At 42.4% G+C, this 19,357-nt stretch overlaps 1 protein-coding gene across 1 annotated transcript in view; it reads right to left on the bottom strand.

Moving 5' to 3' along the window:
- EIF3G (eukaryotic translation initiation factor 3 subunit G) overlaps positions 1 to 19,357 on the bottom strand; it is a 41,673-nt gene that overhangs the window by 3,779 nt on the left and 18,537 nt on the right. The window contains exons 7-9 of the mRNA XM_053716073.1: positions 17,781 to 17,888; positions 16,872 to 17,008; positions 16,480 to 16,586 (exon numbers count right to left, since the gene is read on the bottom strand). Coding sequence (XP_053572048.1) covers positions 16,480 to 16,586; positions 16,872 to 17,008; positions 17,781 to 17,888 — 352 coding nt within the window. The remainder of the gene's footprint in view (positions 1 to 16,479; positions 16,587 to 16,871; positions 17,009 to 17,780; positions 17,889 to 19,357) is intronic.

Here is a 19,357-nt window from a genome sequence, read left to right as displayed (position 1 = left end):
GAAAAAAATAAGCGTTCAATCACCGAGCAGTCAGCTTCAGAGAAACTAGATTTGGGTGAAGGATTGTCTCCTGAACCAGAAGGTCTTTCCTCAATGGAAGTCTCCAAGGTGGTAGAGAAGTCATCTCCACCAGATCTGCATACCAAATCCTGCGAGGCTAGACCGGTGCTATGAGGATCACCGAGGCCCTCTCCTGTTTGAAGGAAGAAGAGCAAATGGAGGAAACAGGTATGCTAGATTGAAACTCCAAGGAACATCTGTCAGTTCTACCTTGGGGTCCCTGTACCTTGACCCGTATCTCGAGAGCTTGGCATTCTGTCAAGATGACATGAGATCCAATTCCGGCTGACCCCACTTGAGAATCAGATTGGAGAACACATCCAGATTGAGTTCTCACTGCCCCGGATGAAAGGACTGCCTGGTCAGGAAATCCGCCTCCCAGTTGTTCACACCTGGGATGTGAATCGCCGACAGGCAACAAGAGTGGGCTTTCGCCCACTGGATTATTTTGGCTACCACTGTCATCACCAAAGAACTCTCCCTGATGATTGATGAAAATCACAGAAGTTATGTCGTCCGACTGGAACCTGATAAACCGGAGTGAGGCTAACTGGGACCAGGCCAGAAGGGCATTGAAGATTGCCTTCAGCTCTAGAATGTTTACAGGAAGAACAGACTGACTGAATCCTAACTCCCTGAGCATTGAGAGAATCCCAGACAGCTGGTGTCTGTTGTCACAATCACCCAAGATGGCCTGCGAAAGCAGGTTCCCTGGAAGAAAAGATCCAAAGACAAACACCCCTGAAAAGCTACCCTTGTCTCCTGCTCCAGTTATTCGGGGGAGACAAGTCTGTACAATCTCCATTCCATCGCCTGAGCATGGTTAACTGCAGAGGTCTCAGATGAAATCGAGCAAATGGGATGATGGTCACCATCAGTCTAATTACCTCCATGCATTGAGCCACTGATGGCCAAGGAGAGGACTGAAGAGCTAGATAAGTAACAAAAATCTATGATTTCACGACGTCTGTCAGAAAAATCTTCATTGATAGGGAATCCATTATGGTTTCCAAAAAAAAAAAAAAAAAAAAAAAATGACCCTTGCATTTAGGACTAAGGAACTCTTTTCCCAAATGTACCTTCCCTCCGTGAGATCGCAGGAAGGAAAAGACTCTGTCCACGTGGGATCTTGCTTGTTGAAAGGATGGCGCCTGGACTGGCATATCGTCCAGATAGGGCGTCATTGCAATGCCCCGTAACTGGGAGCTGTGGCAAGACCTAAAGAAAAAAAACACGAACTTGAGTTGATCCCTGAGAACGGGAACATGTAGGTACGCGTCCTCTCTCATAAATTGACCCACTAGGATCAAAGGGAGAATGGAACCAAGAGCTTCCACCCTAAAGAACGGTACCCGGAAAAACTTGTTTAGACTATTGAGATTTACCTGATAAATTACTTTCTCCAACGGTGTGTCCGGTCCACGGCGTCATCCATTACTTGTGGGAAATGTTCTCCCCCACAGGGAAAGGCAAGGAGAGCACACAGCAAGAGCTGTCCATATAGCTCCCCCTCTGGCTCCGCCCCCCAGTCATTCGACCGACGGTTAGGAGAAAAAGGAGAAACTATAGGGTGCCGTGGTGACTGTAGTGTATAAAGAAAAAAAATTTCAACCTGATTAAAAAAACCAGGGCGGGCCGTGTACCGGACACACCGTTGGAGAAAGTAATTTATCAGGTAAGCATAAATTCTGTTTTCTCCAACATTGGTGTGTCCGGTCCACGGCGTCATCCATTACTTGTGGGAACCAATACCAAAGCTTTAGGACACGGATGAAGGGAGGGAGCAAATCAGGTTACCTAAACAGAAGGCACCATGGCTTGCAAAACCTCTCTCCCAAAAACAGCCTCCGAAGAAGCAAAAATATCAAATTTGTAGAATTTGGCAAAAGTGTGCAGAGAAGACCAAGTCGCTGCCTTACATATCTGGTCAACAGAAGCCTCGTTCTTATAGGCCCATGTGGAAGCCACAGCCCTAGTAGGGTGAGCTGTGATACGGTCAGGAGGCTGCCATCCGGCAGTCTCATAGGCCAAGCGGATAATGCTTTTCAGCCAGAAAGAGAGAGAGGTAGCAGTAGCATTTTGACCTCTCCTCTTACCAGAGTAAACGACAAACAAGGATGAGGTTTGTCTAAAATCTTTTGTTGCTTCTAAATAGAACTTTAAAGCACGAACAACATCTAAATTGTGTAATAAACGTTCCTTCTTTGAAACTGGATTCGGACACAAAGAAGGAACAACTATTTCCTGGTTGATGTTCTCGTTGGAAACAACTTTTGGAAGAAAACCAGGCTTAGTACGCAAAACAACCTTATCTGAATGTTACACCAGATAGGGTGGATCACACTGCAAAGCAGATAATTCAGAAACTCTTCTAGCAGAAGAAATAGCAACCAAAAACAGAACTTTCCAAGATAGTAACTTAATATCTATGGAATGTAAAGGTTCAAACGGAACCCCTTGAAGAACTGAAAGAACTAAATTTAGACTCCAAGGAGGAGTCATGGGTCTGTAAACAGGCTTGATTCTAACCAAAGCCTGAACAAAAGCTTGTACATCTGGCAAAGCTGCCAGTCGTTTGTGCAACAAGACGGATAATGCAGAAATCTGTCCTTTTAGAGAACTAGCTGACAATCCTTTATCCAAACCTTCTTGGAGAAAGGAGAGAATCTTTGGAATTTTAATCTTACGCCAGGAGAATCTTTTGGATTCACACCAACAGATATATTTTTTCCATATTTTATGGTAAATCCTTCTAGTCACAGGTTTTCTGGCTTGGACCAGAGTATCAATCACAGAATTTGAAAACCCACGCTTGGATAAAATCAAGCGTTCAATTTCCAAGCAGTCAGCTGCAGAGAAACTAGATTGGGATGTTCGAATGGACCTTGTACTAGAAGGGTCCTGTCTCAAAGGTAGCTTCCATGGTGGAGCCGATGACATATTCACCAGGTCTGCATACCAAGTCCTGCGTGGCCACGCAGGAGCTATCAGAATCACTGAGGCCTTCTCCTGTTTGATCCTGGCTATGAGCCTGGGGAGGAGAGGAAACGGTGGAAACACATATGCTAGGTTGAACGACCAAGGCGCCACTAATGCGTGGCCACGCAGGAGCTATCAGAATCACTGAGGCCTTCTCCTGTTTGATCCTGGCTATGAGCCTGGGGAGGAGAGGAAACAGTGGAAACACATATGCTAGGTTGAACGACCAAGGCGCCAAACAGGCCTTGGGATCCCTGGATCTGGTCCCGTAGCAAGGAATCTTGAAGTTCTGACGGGACGCCATTAGATCCATGTCTGGAATGCCCCATAAGTGGGATAACTGAGCAAAGACCTCCGGATGGAGTTCCCACTCCCCCGGATTGAAAGTCTGACGACTCAAATAGTCCGCCTCCCAGTTGTCTACTCCTGGGATGTGAATAACAGATAGATGGCAGGAGTGATTCTCTGCCCATTGGATTATCTTGGTTACTTCCTTCATCGCTAGGGAACTCTTTGTTCCCCCCTGATGATTGATGTACGCAACAGTCGCTATGTTGTCCGACTGAAATCTTATGAACCTGGCTTCCGCTAGCTGAGGCCAAGCCAGGAGCGCATTGAATATAGCTCTTAGTTCCAAAATCTTTATCGGGAGAAGCAACTCTTCCCACGACCATAGGCCCTGAGCTTTCAGAGAGTCCCAGACCGCGCCCCACCCCAAGAGGCTGGCGTCGGTCGTGACGATGACCCACTCCGGTCTGCGGAAACGCATTCCCTGAGACAGGTGATCCTGGGTCAACCACCAGAGAAGTGAGTCCCTGGTTACCTGGTCTACTTGAATTTGGGGAGACAAGTCTGTATAGTCCCCATTCCACTGATTGAGCATGCACAGCTGTAATGGTCTTAGATGAATTTGAGCAAAAGGAACCACATCCATTGCTGCGACCATTAGTCCTATTACTTCCATGCATTGAGCTATGGAGGGTTGAGGAATAGAGTGAAGAACTCGACAAGCTTTTAGAAGCTTTGTCTTTCTGACGTCTGTGAGAAAGATCTTCATTTCCACAGAATCTATTATTGTTCCCAGAAAAGGAACCCTTGTGGACGGTGACAGTGAACTTTTTATATATGTTCACTTTCCACCCGTGAGATCTGAGAAAAAGCCAACACAATGTCTGTATGAGCCCTCGCTTTGGAAAGAGACGCTTGGATTAGGATGTCGTCTAGATAAGGTGCTACAGCGATGCCCCTAGGTCTTAGGACCGCTAGAAGGGACCCTAGCACCTTTGTGAAAATTCTGGGAGCGGTGGCTAAACCACAAACTGGTAATGTTTGTCCAGAAAGGCGAACCTCAGGAACTGATGATGAGATTTGTTCATTGGGATATGCAGATACGCATCCTTCAGATCCACGGTAGTCAAAAATTGACCCTGCTGGATTGTTGGTAAGATTGTCCGAATGGTTTCCATCTTGAAGGATGGAACTCTGAGGAACTTGTTTAATATCTTTAAATCCAGAATTGGCCTGAAAGTTCCCTCTTTTTTGGGAATCACAAACAGGTTTGAGTAAAACCCTAGACCTTGTTCCCCGGAGGGGACTGGGTTTATCACTCCCATCTTTGATAGGTCTCTTACACAATGTAAGAATGCCTGTTTCTTTATCTGGTCTGAAGATAAGCGAGACAGGTGGAACCTTCCCTTTGGAGGAAGTCCCTTGAATTCTAACAGGTATCCCTTGGAAACTCTCTCTAGTGCCCAGGGATCCAGAACATCTCTTGCCCAAGCCTGAGCTAAGAGAGATAGTCTGCCCCCTACCAGATCCGGTCCCGGATCGGGGGCTACCCCTTCATGCTGTCTTGGTAGCAGGTTTCTTGGTTTGTTTACCCTTGTTCCAGCCTTGCATGGGCTTCCAAGCGGGTTTGGGCTGGGCCGCGTTACCTTCTTGTCTAGCGGCAGTGGAGTTATTAGCCGGTCCGTTCCTGAAATTGCGAAAGGAACGAAAATTAGACTTGTTCTTAGCCTTAAAAGGCCTATCCCTGTGGGAGGGCATGGCCCTTACCCCCAGTGATGTCTGAAATAATTTCCTTCAATTCCGGCCCAAAAAGGGTCTTACCCTTGAAAGGAATATTCAGTAACTTAGTCTTGGACGACACATCTGCCGACCAGGATTTTAGCCAAAGCGCCCTCCGCGCTACTATAGCAAAACCTGAGTTTTTCGCCGCCAATTTCGTTATTTGAAAGGCGGCATCCAATATAAAGGAATTAGCTAACTTTAATGCGTGAATTCTGTCCATGACTTCTTCATAGGAAGTCTCTTTCTGGAGCGACCTTTCTAGTTCTTCGAACCAAAAAAACGCAGCTGAAGTGACAGTAATAACACACGTAGCTGGTTGAAGGATGAACCCTTGCTGAACAAAAATCTTTTTAAGCAATCCTTCCAATTTTTTATCCATAGGATCTTTGAAAGCGCAGCTGTCCTCTATAGGAATAGTGGTGCGCTTCGCTAGTGTTGAAACAGCTCCCTCAACCTTCGGGACCGTTTGCCATGCGTCCCTTCTAGGGTCTACTATGGGAAACTTAAATATAGGAGGTGGGGCAAAGGGTACATCTGGCTTCTCCCACTCCTTTTCCACTATGTTCGCTACCCTCTTAGGTATTGGAAAAGCGTCGTCGTGCACTGGGACCTCTAAAAATTTGTCCAATTTGCACAACTTCTCTGGTACTACCATGGAATCACAGTCATCCAGAGTAGCTAATACCTCCTTAAGCAAAGCGCGGAGATGTTCTAGCTTAAACTTAAATGCCACTAGATCAGGTTCTGCCTGTTGAGAAATTTTTCCTGAGTCTGAAATTTCACCCTCAGACAGCCCTTCCCTCACAGCCAATTCCGATTGATGTAAGGGTAAAATACATAAGGCATCGTCAGCGTCTGATTGTTCATCCTTTTTATCTGTATTTAAAACTGAACAATCACGCTTTCTCTGAAAAACTGGCAGTTTGGATAAAAGATTTGCTATAGAATTATCCACTACTGCTGATAATTGTTGTATAGAAATAAGCACTGGTGCGCTAGGTGTCGCCTGCGCGGGCAAAGCTGGTGTAGACACAGAAGGAGAGGATGTAGAGCTATCCCCACTACCTTCATTAGATAAATCATCTTGGGCAACATTATGAAAAATAACAGAGCTGTCCTGATTTTGTTTGGACGCTATGGCGCAATTATCACAAACACTCGATGGGGGAACCACATTTGTCTCTATACACACAGAACATAGGTTATCTGATGGAACAGACATGTTAAACAGATTTAGGCAGGCAAACAATGCAATAAAAACGATTTTTAACAAAAACGTTACTGTCTCTTTAAATAATAAAATGACACATTTATTTCTGAATGTTCAAAAAGCTATGAAGGCAATATCCGATTTTTCTGAAATTTGGACCCCAGTGTCTTAATGCTTAGAAAGTATTGCACAGCAAATATGGAGACTCTAGCTCTTAAAACAAGCAAACCGGAGCTTATTGTTGGATTTAACCATTTTTACACACCACAATCCCAGCTACAGCCTTGCTGCAGCTTTTTACCTTCCTTAGGGGTCACCATTCACAGAAAAAAGCCTTTTGGAGTCACTTTCTGAACCACAGGACCCTCTCACATGAATCTGCATGCACTGCCTTGAAATTCAACTGCACAGCTGAAGTGCCAAAATGAGGCTTCCTCCCTCAGCACACTAGAGTGAAGGGGCCTTCCTGACTAGATTTAGGTGTCTAAAACAAGCCAGATCAATAAAAAACATTCCCAAGTGTATGTGAGCTTATAAAATATTTCAAATGGTATAATATTGTAATAAAAACCAATCGATTTAGCCCCTAACAGTGTCTACCAGCATAAAAAACAAAAAGGGGAAGCCTGTTATCTTTTTTGCTGAGGTGAAAGAAAAATGGCTTACCGTTTCCCCTGAGGGGAAAAATGACTGTCATCTAGCATTAGCCTGTGTTGTTAGAAGGAGACTAGTCATACCTGAAGCAGATGAGTCTGCAAACTGTTACCCCCAACTGAAGTTCTCTTGTTTCAACAGTCCTGCGTGGTAACAGTAATGGATTTTAGTTACTTGTGCTAAAATCATAGCCCTCTTAAACAGAAATCTTCATCACTTTTCTGTTATAGAGTAAATAGTACAAGCCAGCACTATTTTAAAATAACAAACTCTTGATAGAAGAATAAAAAACTACAACTAACACCACAAACTCCTCGCCATCCCCGTGGTAGATGCTACTTGTTCAGAGCGGCAAGGAGAATGACAGGGGGGCGGAGCCAGAGGGGGAGCTATATGGACAGCTCTTGCTGTGTGCTCTCCTTGCCATTCCCTGTGGGGGAGAACATTTCCCACAAGTAATGGATGACGCCGTGGACCGGACACACCAATGTTGGAGAAAAGGCATTGGTCACTTAAGGGCTTTACCTATTCTAGATTGCATCGTGTGGAGAGTCTGTCCGAATAGACTCAGACAAGGCATGAACTAGACTGCTACTGCCCAAGGTAGCAATACCAAACCTAGGATGCCCTCTAGAGTAACCCCACTACTAAGTTGTCCATGGGGTCCTGTAAGGAAACAACTATCCTCTATGGGAATATAAGATCACCTGTCTAGCGTGGAACTTGTCCCTTCCATGGGGAGTACCGTCTGCCAAGACTCCTTGAGAAGTCCGATAAGGAACCTCTCTTTCAATATAGGGAATGTTGGAAAAAAGGGTTACCTGTTCTCCCATTCCTTAGCCATGAACTCAAGAGCTCGAGTTGGTACCACATAGAATTAGCAGCGACCGTGAGTCGTTGTAGAGTAGATAAAACCTCCTAAGTACTAGCCGGAGGTAATCTAGCTTAAACCTGAAGACTACTTCATTATCAGTAGGAGGAATCATGCCGTCAGATCTGAGATTTTACCCTCTGATGCTACCTCAGTATCCCCTTCCTCAGGTATCTGGGGGGGACCTACAGAGATAGCAACAACTGTGACAGAAACCTCACTCACTGAATGTTTATTTTTCCTCTTGCGCTCTCCCTGCAGCATGGGAAAAGCCAACAACGTACTCGCGACTGCTTAGCGCCAGCAGGAAACGATGTCTTGCAAAATAACTCCAGGGGCAGTCGTGGAGGAAGCGCAGGGCACTGGAAGAATGGACGCTAAGTCTATTTTTTTTATTTTTTTAGGACACTTGAGAAGGCTGCAGGTAATAAACCTTGTCCGAATGCTTCTTGCAACATTCAAGACAATGTTGGCTCTAATAAAAGGCTTCTCTGATTTGCAAACTGTACTCACATATGAGGCAGAAAAGTTTTTGCAATAGTATGAAGGGTATAAATGTATAAACATCCTTATTCACATTTTAATCCATAAAATTGAACATCATAACCAGAGATACTGTGTCTTTAAATAACAAAGGAAACGTCCTAATGTTGGTTTAAATTAATCCATTAACACTGGATATACTTATGGTGAAGGGCATAAAGTGTATGTAACAACCTTATTCACATTTTAAACAATAAAAGTAATCATAATAAGAGTTACTGTGTCTTTAAATAACAAAGATAACGTCCTAATGCTATTTTAAATTAATCCATTAACAATGGATATGCTAATAAAAATGGAGTAGGATTCTTGGAACGACTTAATTACAGTCTGACTAATTAACATATTATGGTTCTGTGTCTTTAAATATTAAAACACACTGCTTTATTTTTGCCAAGGTAAATCCGAAAAATCCCAGACCTCAGCTAAACTTGCAGAGGACTCTGCCAGTCACCGAAACCAAAAACAGGCAACCGGACTACAGAAAACACCCTTCTAGCGTGTCAACTCCCTGTCGTGTACTTAAAACACACTGCTTCTAACACTGCAGCGGAATTGTAAAATAATGGCGCGCAAACAATGTTGTGCAGCATAGCTCCGCCCATCGTGGGCTTAACAAGCTAAACCTCCCGGGCGGCTAAACTGTAAAAATGGAGCCGCCACGAGAACTAATGCCCATCCTAACAATGAAGAAACAAACCTCCCGTCAGTTATTGTAAAATATAAAACGCCAAAGGGAGAAACAATTAAACCTAACATGCGACACACCTCACATGCGGTCTATATGAGTAATAAGACCAACCCTCCAGACGGCTTGCTAAGTAAAATAAAGCCGTTGTCAGATGCTAGTATGGCTAAATTGCACAAATAAAATTAGAGTCACTTTTCCACGTCCTCCAGTGCCTGCAATCACTGCCCAATAACATGTCCTCCCTCCTAGGGATAATGTCATCTAGTGTCCCTTAATATAGTAAAGTGCCAATCTTTCTGAGAATGTGTCCCCAGAAAATAAAAATCAGCACTTACCTTAAATTTCTGCCCGGCAGTAAAGCAGCCCACCCGGCTTGCGAGGTCCTCATTTTCTCCTCACATTGGCCTGTGGAAATATAAAGTACTGAGTTTTTCCTCTTCCCTCAGACTTTGACAAATAGGGCAGCATACAATATATGGGAGGCGCAGTGAGAATTATGTCCCACAAGTTCCCATTGCTCTAAAGCCACCAAAGCTCTACTGAAGAGGCTGATATGGACTACGGCTACACCCCAGAATAAAGCAGCACAATCTTGCACTACTTTAAAAATAATAAACTCTTGATTGAAGAATCTAATCTAACACCTCACTTTACCTCTTCCTATCACTAACGAAGGCAAAGAGAATGACTGGAGTGGGAGGGAGGAGCTATTTAACAGCTCTGCTGTGGTGCTCTTTGCCTCCACCTTCTGACCAGGAGGTGAATATCCCATTAGTAATTAAGATGATCCGTGGACTCATCATGTCTTAAAAAAGAAAGGGATTATCTATCTTTTAAAACAATAAATATTCTGGTGTAGACTGTCCCTTTAAGAGAAGTTTGTGGATGACCCATGTGTTTGCCTCCATACATCAACACATTACAAGACTAAGTCCTGAATTTGTGCAAACATCCCCCCCCCCAAAAAAAAACACACACACAAACAAAGAAAAAACAACCATATTCCTTTTTTGATTGCTGATGTCTCTAAAAATGTACCAAGCCCAGTGTAAAAGGTTAGATACTTTGATAAACATTCTCAGCACTTTCACTAAATGTGCATTACTTAGTATGGATAGCAAGAATCACATCCAGATTTAACATAAAATAAATAGCATAAGTTACAAATGTTATTGTGTTACTCACATGCATTTTGCAATATATGTGCCAATACTGCATAGATTTAGACAAAGCATATACAGAACTACAGTATATATATATATATATATATATATATATATATATATATATATATATATATATATATATATATATATATATATATATATAAAACATAATTTATGCTTACCTGATAAATTTCTTTCTTCTGTTGTGTGATCAGTCCACGGGTCATCATTACTTCTGGGATATTATCTGCTCCCCTACAGGAAGTGCAAGAGGATTCACCCAGCAGAGTTGCTATATAGCTCCTCCCCTCTACGTCACCTCCAGTCATTCGACCAAAGACCAACGAGAAAGGAGAAGCCAAGGGTGTAGTGGTGACTGAATTATAATTTAAAAAATATGTACCTGCCTTAAAAAACAGGGCGGGCCGTGGACTGATCACACAACAGAAGAAAGAAATTTATCAGGTAAGCATAAATTATGTTTTCTTCTGTTATGTGTGATCAGTCCACGGGTCATCATTACTTCTGGGATACCAATACCAAAGCAAAAGTACACGGATGACGGGAGGGATAGGCAGGCTCATTATACAGAAGGAACCACTGCCTGAAGAACCTTTCTCCCAAAAATAGCCTCCGAAGAAGCAAAAGTGTCAAATTTGTAAAATTTGGAAAAAGTATGAAGCGAAGACCAAGTTGCAGCCTTGCAAATCTGTTCAACAGAGGCCTCATTCTTAAAGGCCCAAGTGGAAGCCACAGCTCTAGTGGAGTGAGCTGTAATTCTTTCAGGAGGCTGCTGTCCAGCAGTCTCATAGGCTAAACGTATTATGCTACGAAGCCAAAAAGAGAGAGAGGTAGCAGAAGCTTTTTGACCTCTCCTCTGTCCAGAATAAACGACAAACAGGGAAGAAGTTTGGCGAAAATCTTTAGTTGCCTGCAAGTAGAACTTGAGGGCACGAACTACATCCAGATTGTGTAGAAGACGTTCCTTCTTTGAAGAAGGATTTGGACACAAGGAGGGAACAACAATCTCTTGATTGATATTCCTGTTAGAGACAACCTTAGGTAAGAACCCAGGTTTAGTACGCAGAACTACCTTGTCTGAGTGAAAGATCAGATAATGAGAATCACAATGTAGGGCTGATAACTCAGAGACTCTTCGAGCCGAGGAAATAGCCATTAAAAATAGAACTTTCCAAGATAACAATCTTATATCAATGGAATGAAGGGGTTCAAACGGAACACCCTGTAAAACGTTAAGAACTAAGTTTAAACTCCATGGCGGAGCAACAGTTTTAAACACAGGCTTGATCCTAGCTAAAGCCTGACAAAAGGCCTGGATGTCTGAATTTTCTGACAGACGCCTGTGTAACAAGATGGACAGAGCTGAGATCTGTCCCTTTAATGAGCTAGCCGATAAACCCTTTTCTAAACCTTCTTGTAGAAAAGACAATATCCTAGGAATCCTAACCTTACTCCAGGAGTAATCTTTGGATTCACACCAGTATAGGTATTTACGCCATATTTTATGGTAAATCTTTCTGGTAACAGGCTTCCTAGCCTGTATCAGGGTATCAATAACCGACTCAGAAAACCCACGTTTTGATAAAATCAAGCGTTCAATTTCCAAGCAGTCAGCTTCAGAGAAGTTAGACTTTGATGTTTGAATGGACCCTGAATCAGAAGGTCCTGTCTTAGAGGTAGAGACCACGGCGGACAGGATGACATGTCCACTAGATCTGCATACCAAGTCCTGCGCGGCCATGCAGGCGCTATTAGAATCACTGATGCTCTCTCCTGTTTGATTTTGGCAATCAATCGAGGAAGCAGCGGGAAGGGTGGAAACACATAAGCCATCCTGAAGTTCCAAGGTGCTGTCAAAGCATCTATCAGAACCGCTCCCGGATCCCTGGATCTGGATCCGTAGCGAGGAAGTTTGGCGTTCTGGCGAGACGCCATGAGATCTATCTCTGGTTTGCCCCAACGTCGAAGTATTTGGGCAAAGACCTCCGGATGAAGTTCCCACTCCCCCGGATGAAGAGTCTGGCGACTCAAGAAATCCGCCTCCCAGTTCTCCACTCCCGGGATGTGGATTGCTGACAGGTGGCAAGAGTGAGACTCTGCCCAGCGAATTATCTTTGATACTTCTATCATTGCTAGGGAGCTTCTTGTCCCTCCCTGATGGTTGATGTAAGCTACAGTCGTGATGTTGTCCGACTGAAACCTGATGAACCCCCGAGTCTTTAACTGGGGCCAAGCTAGAAGGGCATTGAGAACTGCTCTCAATTCCAGAATGTTTATTGGCAGGAGACTTTCCTCCTGACTCCATTGTCCCTGAGCCTTCAGAGAATTCCAGACAGCGCCCCAACCTAGAAGGCTGGCGTCTGTTGTTACAATTGTCCAGTCCGGCCTGCTGAAAGGCATCCCCCTGGACAGATGTGGCCGAGAAAGCCACCATAGAAGAGAGTTTCTGGTCTCTTGATCCAGATTCAGAGTGGGGGACAAATCTGAGTAATCCCCATTCCACTGACTCAGCATGCACAATTGCAGCGGTCTGAGATGTAGGCGTGCAAAGGGAACTATGTCCATTGCTGCTACCATTAAGCCGATCACCTCCATGCATTGAGCTACTGACGGGAGTTGAATGGAATGAAGGACACGGCATGCATTTAGAAGCTTTGTTAATCTGTCTTCTGTCAGATAAATCTTCATTTCTACGGAATCTATAAGAGTCCCCAAGAATGGAACCCTTGTGAGAGGCAAGAGAGAACTCTTCTTTTCGTTCACTTTCCATCCATGCGACCTTAGAAATGCCAGAACTAACTCTGTATGAGACTTGGCAGTTTGAAAGCTTGAAGCTTGTATCAGAATGTCGTCTAGGTACGGAGCTACCGAAATTCCTCGCGGTCTCAGAACCGCCAGAAGGGCACCCAGAACCTTTGTGAAGATTCTTGGAGCCGTAGCCAATCCGAATGGAAGAGCTACAAACTGGTAATGCCTGTCTAAGAAGGCAAACCTTAGATACCGGTAATGATCTTTGTGAATCGGTATGTGAAGGTAAGCATCCTTTAAATCCACTGTGGTCATGTACTGACCCTTTTGGATCATGGGTAAGATTGTCCGAATAGTTTCCATTTTGAACGATGGAACTCTTAGGAATTTGTTTAGGATCTTTAAATCCAAGATTGGCCTGAAAGTTCCCTCTTTTTTGGGAACCACAAACAGGTTTGAGTAAAACCCTTGTCCTTGTTCCGACCGCGGAACCGGATGGATCACTCCCAATAATAATAGATCTTGTACACAGCGTAGAAACGCGTCTTTCTTTATTTGGTTTGTTGACAACCTTGACAGATGAAATCTCCCTCGTGGGGGAGATAATTTGAAGTCCAGAAGGTATCCCTGAGATATGATCTCTAGCGCCCAGGGATCCTGGACATCTCTTGCCCAAGCCTGGGCGAAGAGAGAGAGTCTGCCCCCCACTAGATCCGGTCCCGGATCGGGGGCCCTCGGTTCATGCTGTCTTAGGGGCAGCAGCAGGTTTTCTGGCCTGCTTGCCCTTATTCCAGGACTGGTTAGGTTTCCAGCCTTGTCTGTAACGAGCAACAGCTCCTTCCTGTTTTGGTGCAGTGGAAGTTGATGCTGCACCTGCTTTGAAATTCCGAAAGGGACGAAAATTAGACTGTCTAGCCTTAGCTTTGGCTTTGTCTTGAGGTAGAGCGTGGCCCTTACCTCCTGTAATGTCAGCGATAATTTCTTTCAAACCGGGCCCAAATAAAGTTTGCCCCTTGAAAGGTATATTAAGTAATTTGGACTTAGAAGTTACATCAGCCGACCAGGAGTTTAGCCACAGCGCCCTACGTGCCTGAATGGCGAATCCTGAATTCTTAGCCGTAAGTTTGGTTAAATGTACTACGGCCTCCGAAACGAATGAATTAGCTAGTTTAAGGACTCTAAGCCTGTCCGTAATGTCGTCCAGCGTAGCGGAACTAAGGTTCTCTTCCAGAGACTCAATCCAAAATGCTGCCGCAGCCGTAATCGGCGCGATGCATGCAAGGGGTTGCAATATCAAACCTTGTTGAACAAACATTTTCTTAAGGTAACCCTCTAATTTTTTATCCATAGGATCTGAAAAAGCACAGCTATCCTCCACCGGGATAGTGGTGCGCTTAGCTAAAGTAGAAACTGCTCCCTCCACCTTAGGGACCGTTTGCCATAAGTCCCGTGTGGTGGCGTCTATTGGAAACATCTTTCTAAATATTGGAGGGGGTGAGAACGGCACACCGGGTCTATCCCACTCCTTAGTAACAATTTCAGTTAATCTCTTAGGTATAGGAAAAACGTCAGTACTCGCCGGTACCGCAAAGTATTTATCCAACCTACACATTTTCTCTGGTATTGCAACAGTGTTACAATCGTTAAGAGCCGCTAAGACCTCCCCTAGTAATACACGGAGGTTTTCCAATTTAAATTTAAAATTTGAAATATCTGAATCCAATCTGCTTGGATCAGAACCGTCACCTACAGAATGAAGCTCTCCGTCCTCATGCTCTGCAAGCTGTGACGCAGTATCAGACATGGCCCTAGAATTATCAGCGCACTCTGTTCTCACCCCAGAGTGATCACGCTTGCCTCTTAGTTCTGGTAACTTAGCCAAAACTTCAGTCATAACAGTAGCCATATCTTGTAATGTTATCTGTAATGGCTGCCCAGATGTACTAGGCGCCATAATATCACGCACCTCCCGGGCGGGAGACGCAGGTACTGACACGTGAGGCGAGTTAGACGGCATAACTCTCCCCTCGCTGTTTGGTGAAATTTGTTCAATTTGTACAGATTGGCTTTTATTTAAAGTAGCATCAATACAGTTAGTACATAAATTTCTATTGGGCTCCACCTTGGCATTGGAACAAATGACACAGGTATCTTCCTCTGAATCAGACATGTTTAACACACTAGCAATAAACATGCAACTTGGTTACAATCTTATTTAACAAAAACGTACTGTGCCTCAAAGAAGCACTAAACGATTAAATGACAGTTGAAATAATGAACTGAAAAACAGTTATAGCATCACTCTTTAAAAACAACATAACTTGTTAGCAAAGGTTTGTTCCCATTAGTAAAGCAACACTAATTAAATTTTAAACATAAAAATCACAGAGCAACGTTTTTAAAACACAGTCACTATATAAATCTCACAGCTCTGCTGAGAGAATCTACTTCCCTTCAAAGAAGTTTGAAGACCCCTGAGTTCTGTTAGAGATGAACCGGATCATGCAGAAAATATAAGTGTAACTGACTGGAAATTTTTGATGCGTAGCAAAGAGCGCCAAAAACGGCCCCTCACACACAGCAGTGAGAGAGAAACGAAACTGTCAAAATTAAAACAAGCAAACTGCCAAGTGGAAAAATAATGCCCAAATATTTATTCACTCAGTACCTCAGAAATGCAAACGATTCTACATTCCAGCAAAAACGTTTAACATGAATTAAATACCTATTAAAAGGTTTAATGTATTTTTACAGAGTAATTCCGGTGAAATACCATCCCCAGAACACTGAAGTGTAGAGTATACATACATGTCATTATAACGGTATAGCAGGATTTTCTCATCAATTCCATTCAGAAAATAAAAACTGCTACATACCTCAATGCAGATTCAACTGCCCGCTGTCCCCTGATCTGAAGCTTTTACCTCCCTCAGATGGCCGAGAAACAGCAATATGATCTTAACTACTCCGGTTAAAATCATAAGAAAAACTCTGGTAGATTCTTCTTCAAACTCTGCCAGAGAAGTAATAACACGCTCCGGTGCTATTGTAAAATAACAAACTTTTGATTGAAGTTCTAAAAACTAAGTATAATCACCATAGTCCTCTCACACCTCCTATCTAGTCTTTGGGTGCAAGAGAATGACTGGAGGTGACGTAGAGGGGAGGAGCTATATAGCAACTCTGCTGGGTGAATCCTCTTGCACTTCCTGTAGGGGAGCAGATAATATCCCAGAAGTAATGATGACCCGTGGACTGATCACACATAACAGAAGAAAACGCATACATAGATACATTTATACCTTTTTTTTTTTTTATAAATGGCTTAGACATGCTTAGTCAGACAAGGTAAAATAAATTTATAAATGCAGCTGACATGTTTTTGCAGTTATATTATAGAGTCCACTGTACTACACTTAAAAATGTAAGTGCATAATTATAATCATAAATAAATATATTTCCATACTTGGCCCATTCCACGTTGAGAATTAAATGATCATAACCAAAGCCAGATACACCAGCAATGGCACGAGCTGCATCCTCTCTACGGTGGAAGCTGATGAAAGCAAAACCCTAAAAGAAAGAAAATAAAAAATATAATATATCATATCATATATATATTATACTTTATAGGCAAGTCAAAACAGATAACACAAGATGGGAAGAATGAAATAGTAGTTCATCCTCGAAATTTATGGAAAAAAAAGTAATGAAGAGAACGGAGCCAAATGGGTGACAGAATTAAGAAAACTAAATTGTGTCACCAACTGTTGAGACAGATTATCTGACATGCAAACAATATTAAATAATTAAACTGTCAATTCTAAATCACGATGACACACTAAAAAAAAGACGTACCTTTGACTGGCCAGTAGTTTTGTCTTTTGCCAGATAAATACGGGAAATAGATCCAAATGGTCTGAAAAGTTCCTGAAGATCTGTTTCTCTGGTGTCCTCAGACAAATTGGTGACACGAATAGTAGCATTGTCATCAGCTGTAAAAGGAAAAAGGAGGGTCCTATTTTCATAGTTGAAGAACAGGTATACAAACATATTCAGACTGAAAGTGGACTATAAATTCTGTCACTAAAAGGTGACAGAGGAGAATATAATGGAACTATGGAAACACAGAAGTGTGATACTGCAACAGGAAAAAAAAAAAAAAAAAAAAAAAAAAAAAAGGAATTGTCTATTAGTTTTAGACCAAAAAAAAAATTAAACGTGACCCAAGAGTTATGAGGCAGGACAGACATCTTAGTAAAGTGATTGTAAAGTTAAAAGGAATAAAAATGCCCAGGATCTAAAAATACTCTTAAAGACAGGGGCACTTTAATTAAACTTTACAACCATGCTTTATTTTTAAAATGCTTACTTTGTTACGGTAAACAGATCACCGATCCTCCGCCCGCATCTCCTGTATTTTGCAGTTTGATGACGAATCCGGCTTCCTCCAAACGTTGTGTGCTCCCATTGGTGTCCATCTTGTGGGGCACGCAACAATCGGAGGAAGCCGGATTCTCATTGATCTGCAAAATACAGAAGGAGATGCGGGCAGAGGAACTGTGGTCTGTTAATCGTAACGTAAGCGTAAGCATAAAAAAAAAAAAAAAAAAAAAAAAAAGTGTGGTTGTACAGTTTAATTAATTAAAGTGCCCCTGTTTTTAAAGAGTATTTTTAGATAGATACTGGGCTTTAATTCCTTAAACTTTACAATCACTTTAAGAAACGCATTAGAGCTGCCCCCAGCTCCTATGTCTTTCCATTTACCTCTTCTGTTAGGCTGCATGGACTCTCCCCTTCGACTTCCTCCATCCCTTAGACTGGGAGGAACATATTTCCCAGTCTTGCTTACAGGAGCTTGTGCTGGTTCAGGCTCTGCAATGAAAATTATTAAAAACGTAGTTAATTCAAAGCGTAAGATGCACAAAGGGTTAAAACATCAAATACATAAGCCATAAACTACTACAAGCCTCTATATATCTGCTCCTTTCCCGTCCGCTGTTTAATGCTGGATGTAAATGCCATTTAACCATGTGTGTATATATAATTAATACATTTTTTTTTCCCAACATGCTTACAAAATGGTGTAGCAAATATAATACAGTTACACATAACAGGGACAGTCTAGTCAACATTAAACTTTCATGATTCAGATAGAGCATGATATTTTTAACAACTTTCCAATTGACTTATCATTAAAAGGGACAGTCAACACCAGAATTGTTGTTGTTTAAAAAGATAGAAAATCCCTTTATTACCCATTCCCCAGTTTTGCAAAACCAACACTATTATATTAATACACTTTTTACTTCTGTGACTAACTTGTATCTAAGCATCTTCTGACCGCCCAAATCACATGACTTTTAGTTATTATCTATTGACTTGCATTTTAGCCAATTAGTGCAGTGTCTGCCACTAGCGTAGACTGTCCCTTTAAGGACATTTTTTTTTTCCAGTTTACTTGCTTAAAGAAAACCCAATATCTTTCTTTCATTATTCAAATAGAAAATACAATTTTAAACAACATTTCAATTTACTTCTATTATCTAATGTGCTTCATGCTTTCATATACTTTGTTTAATAGCAATGCAAATGGTTGAGCCAATCACACGAGGGATATAGATGCAGCCACCAATCAGCAGCTAGTGAGCCTATCTAGATATGCTTTTAAGCAAAGGATATCAAAAGAATGAAGCAAATTAGATAACAGAAGTAAATTAGAAAATTGTTTAAAATTGCCGATTTCTGGTGATGTGCATATATAAGTCGCTTATATATGCACATCACCAGAAATCAGCAGTGTTGTATGCAGTCAGCAGTTGATGTTTAATATTTTTTTCAAGAGCTGTCTGTTAGGATCGCATGGGGTGTGGGGAGATCGCAGTACCTGATCGCATGGAAGGGGAGGGGCCGAGGTGAGGGACCAGATTAAAGGGACATTATACACTCATTTTTTCTTTGCAGAAATGTTTTGTAGATGAACTATTTATAAAGCCCACGAAGTTGTTTTTATTTATATGTATAGTTATGCTTATTTTTAAAGAACATTGCTCTGATTTTCAGACTCCTAACCAAGCCCCAAAGTTTTATTTGAATACCGTCAGCTACCTACTCCAGCTTGCTCCTGTTTGTGTAAAGGGTCTTTTCATATGCAAAAGAAGGGGGAGGGGGGGGGGGAGTGTCTTATTTCCCACTTGCAGTGGGCTTTCCAGCTGCCTTTTCAACAGAGCTAAACTGAAAGCTTCTAAGTTCGTTTTTAAACCATTTTATACTGGATTTTTATATCAGTATCTGTGCATCTTATTCTTTATAGTAGTGTCTATTACATGCAGTTATATGAAAAT

This window comes from Bombina bombina, chromosome 6 (genome assembly GCF_027579735.1).
Source record: "Bombina bombina isolate aBomBom1 chromosome 6, aBomBom1.pri, whole genome shotgun sequence".
Classification (NCBI taxonomy): Eukaryota; Metazoa; Chordata; class Amphibia; order Anura; family Bombinatoridae; genus Bombina; species Bombina bombina.
This window is presented reverse-complemented; position numbering and strand designations above follow the sequence as displayed.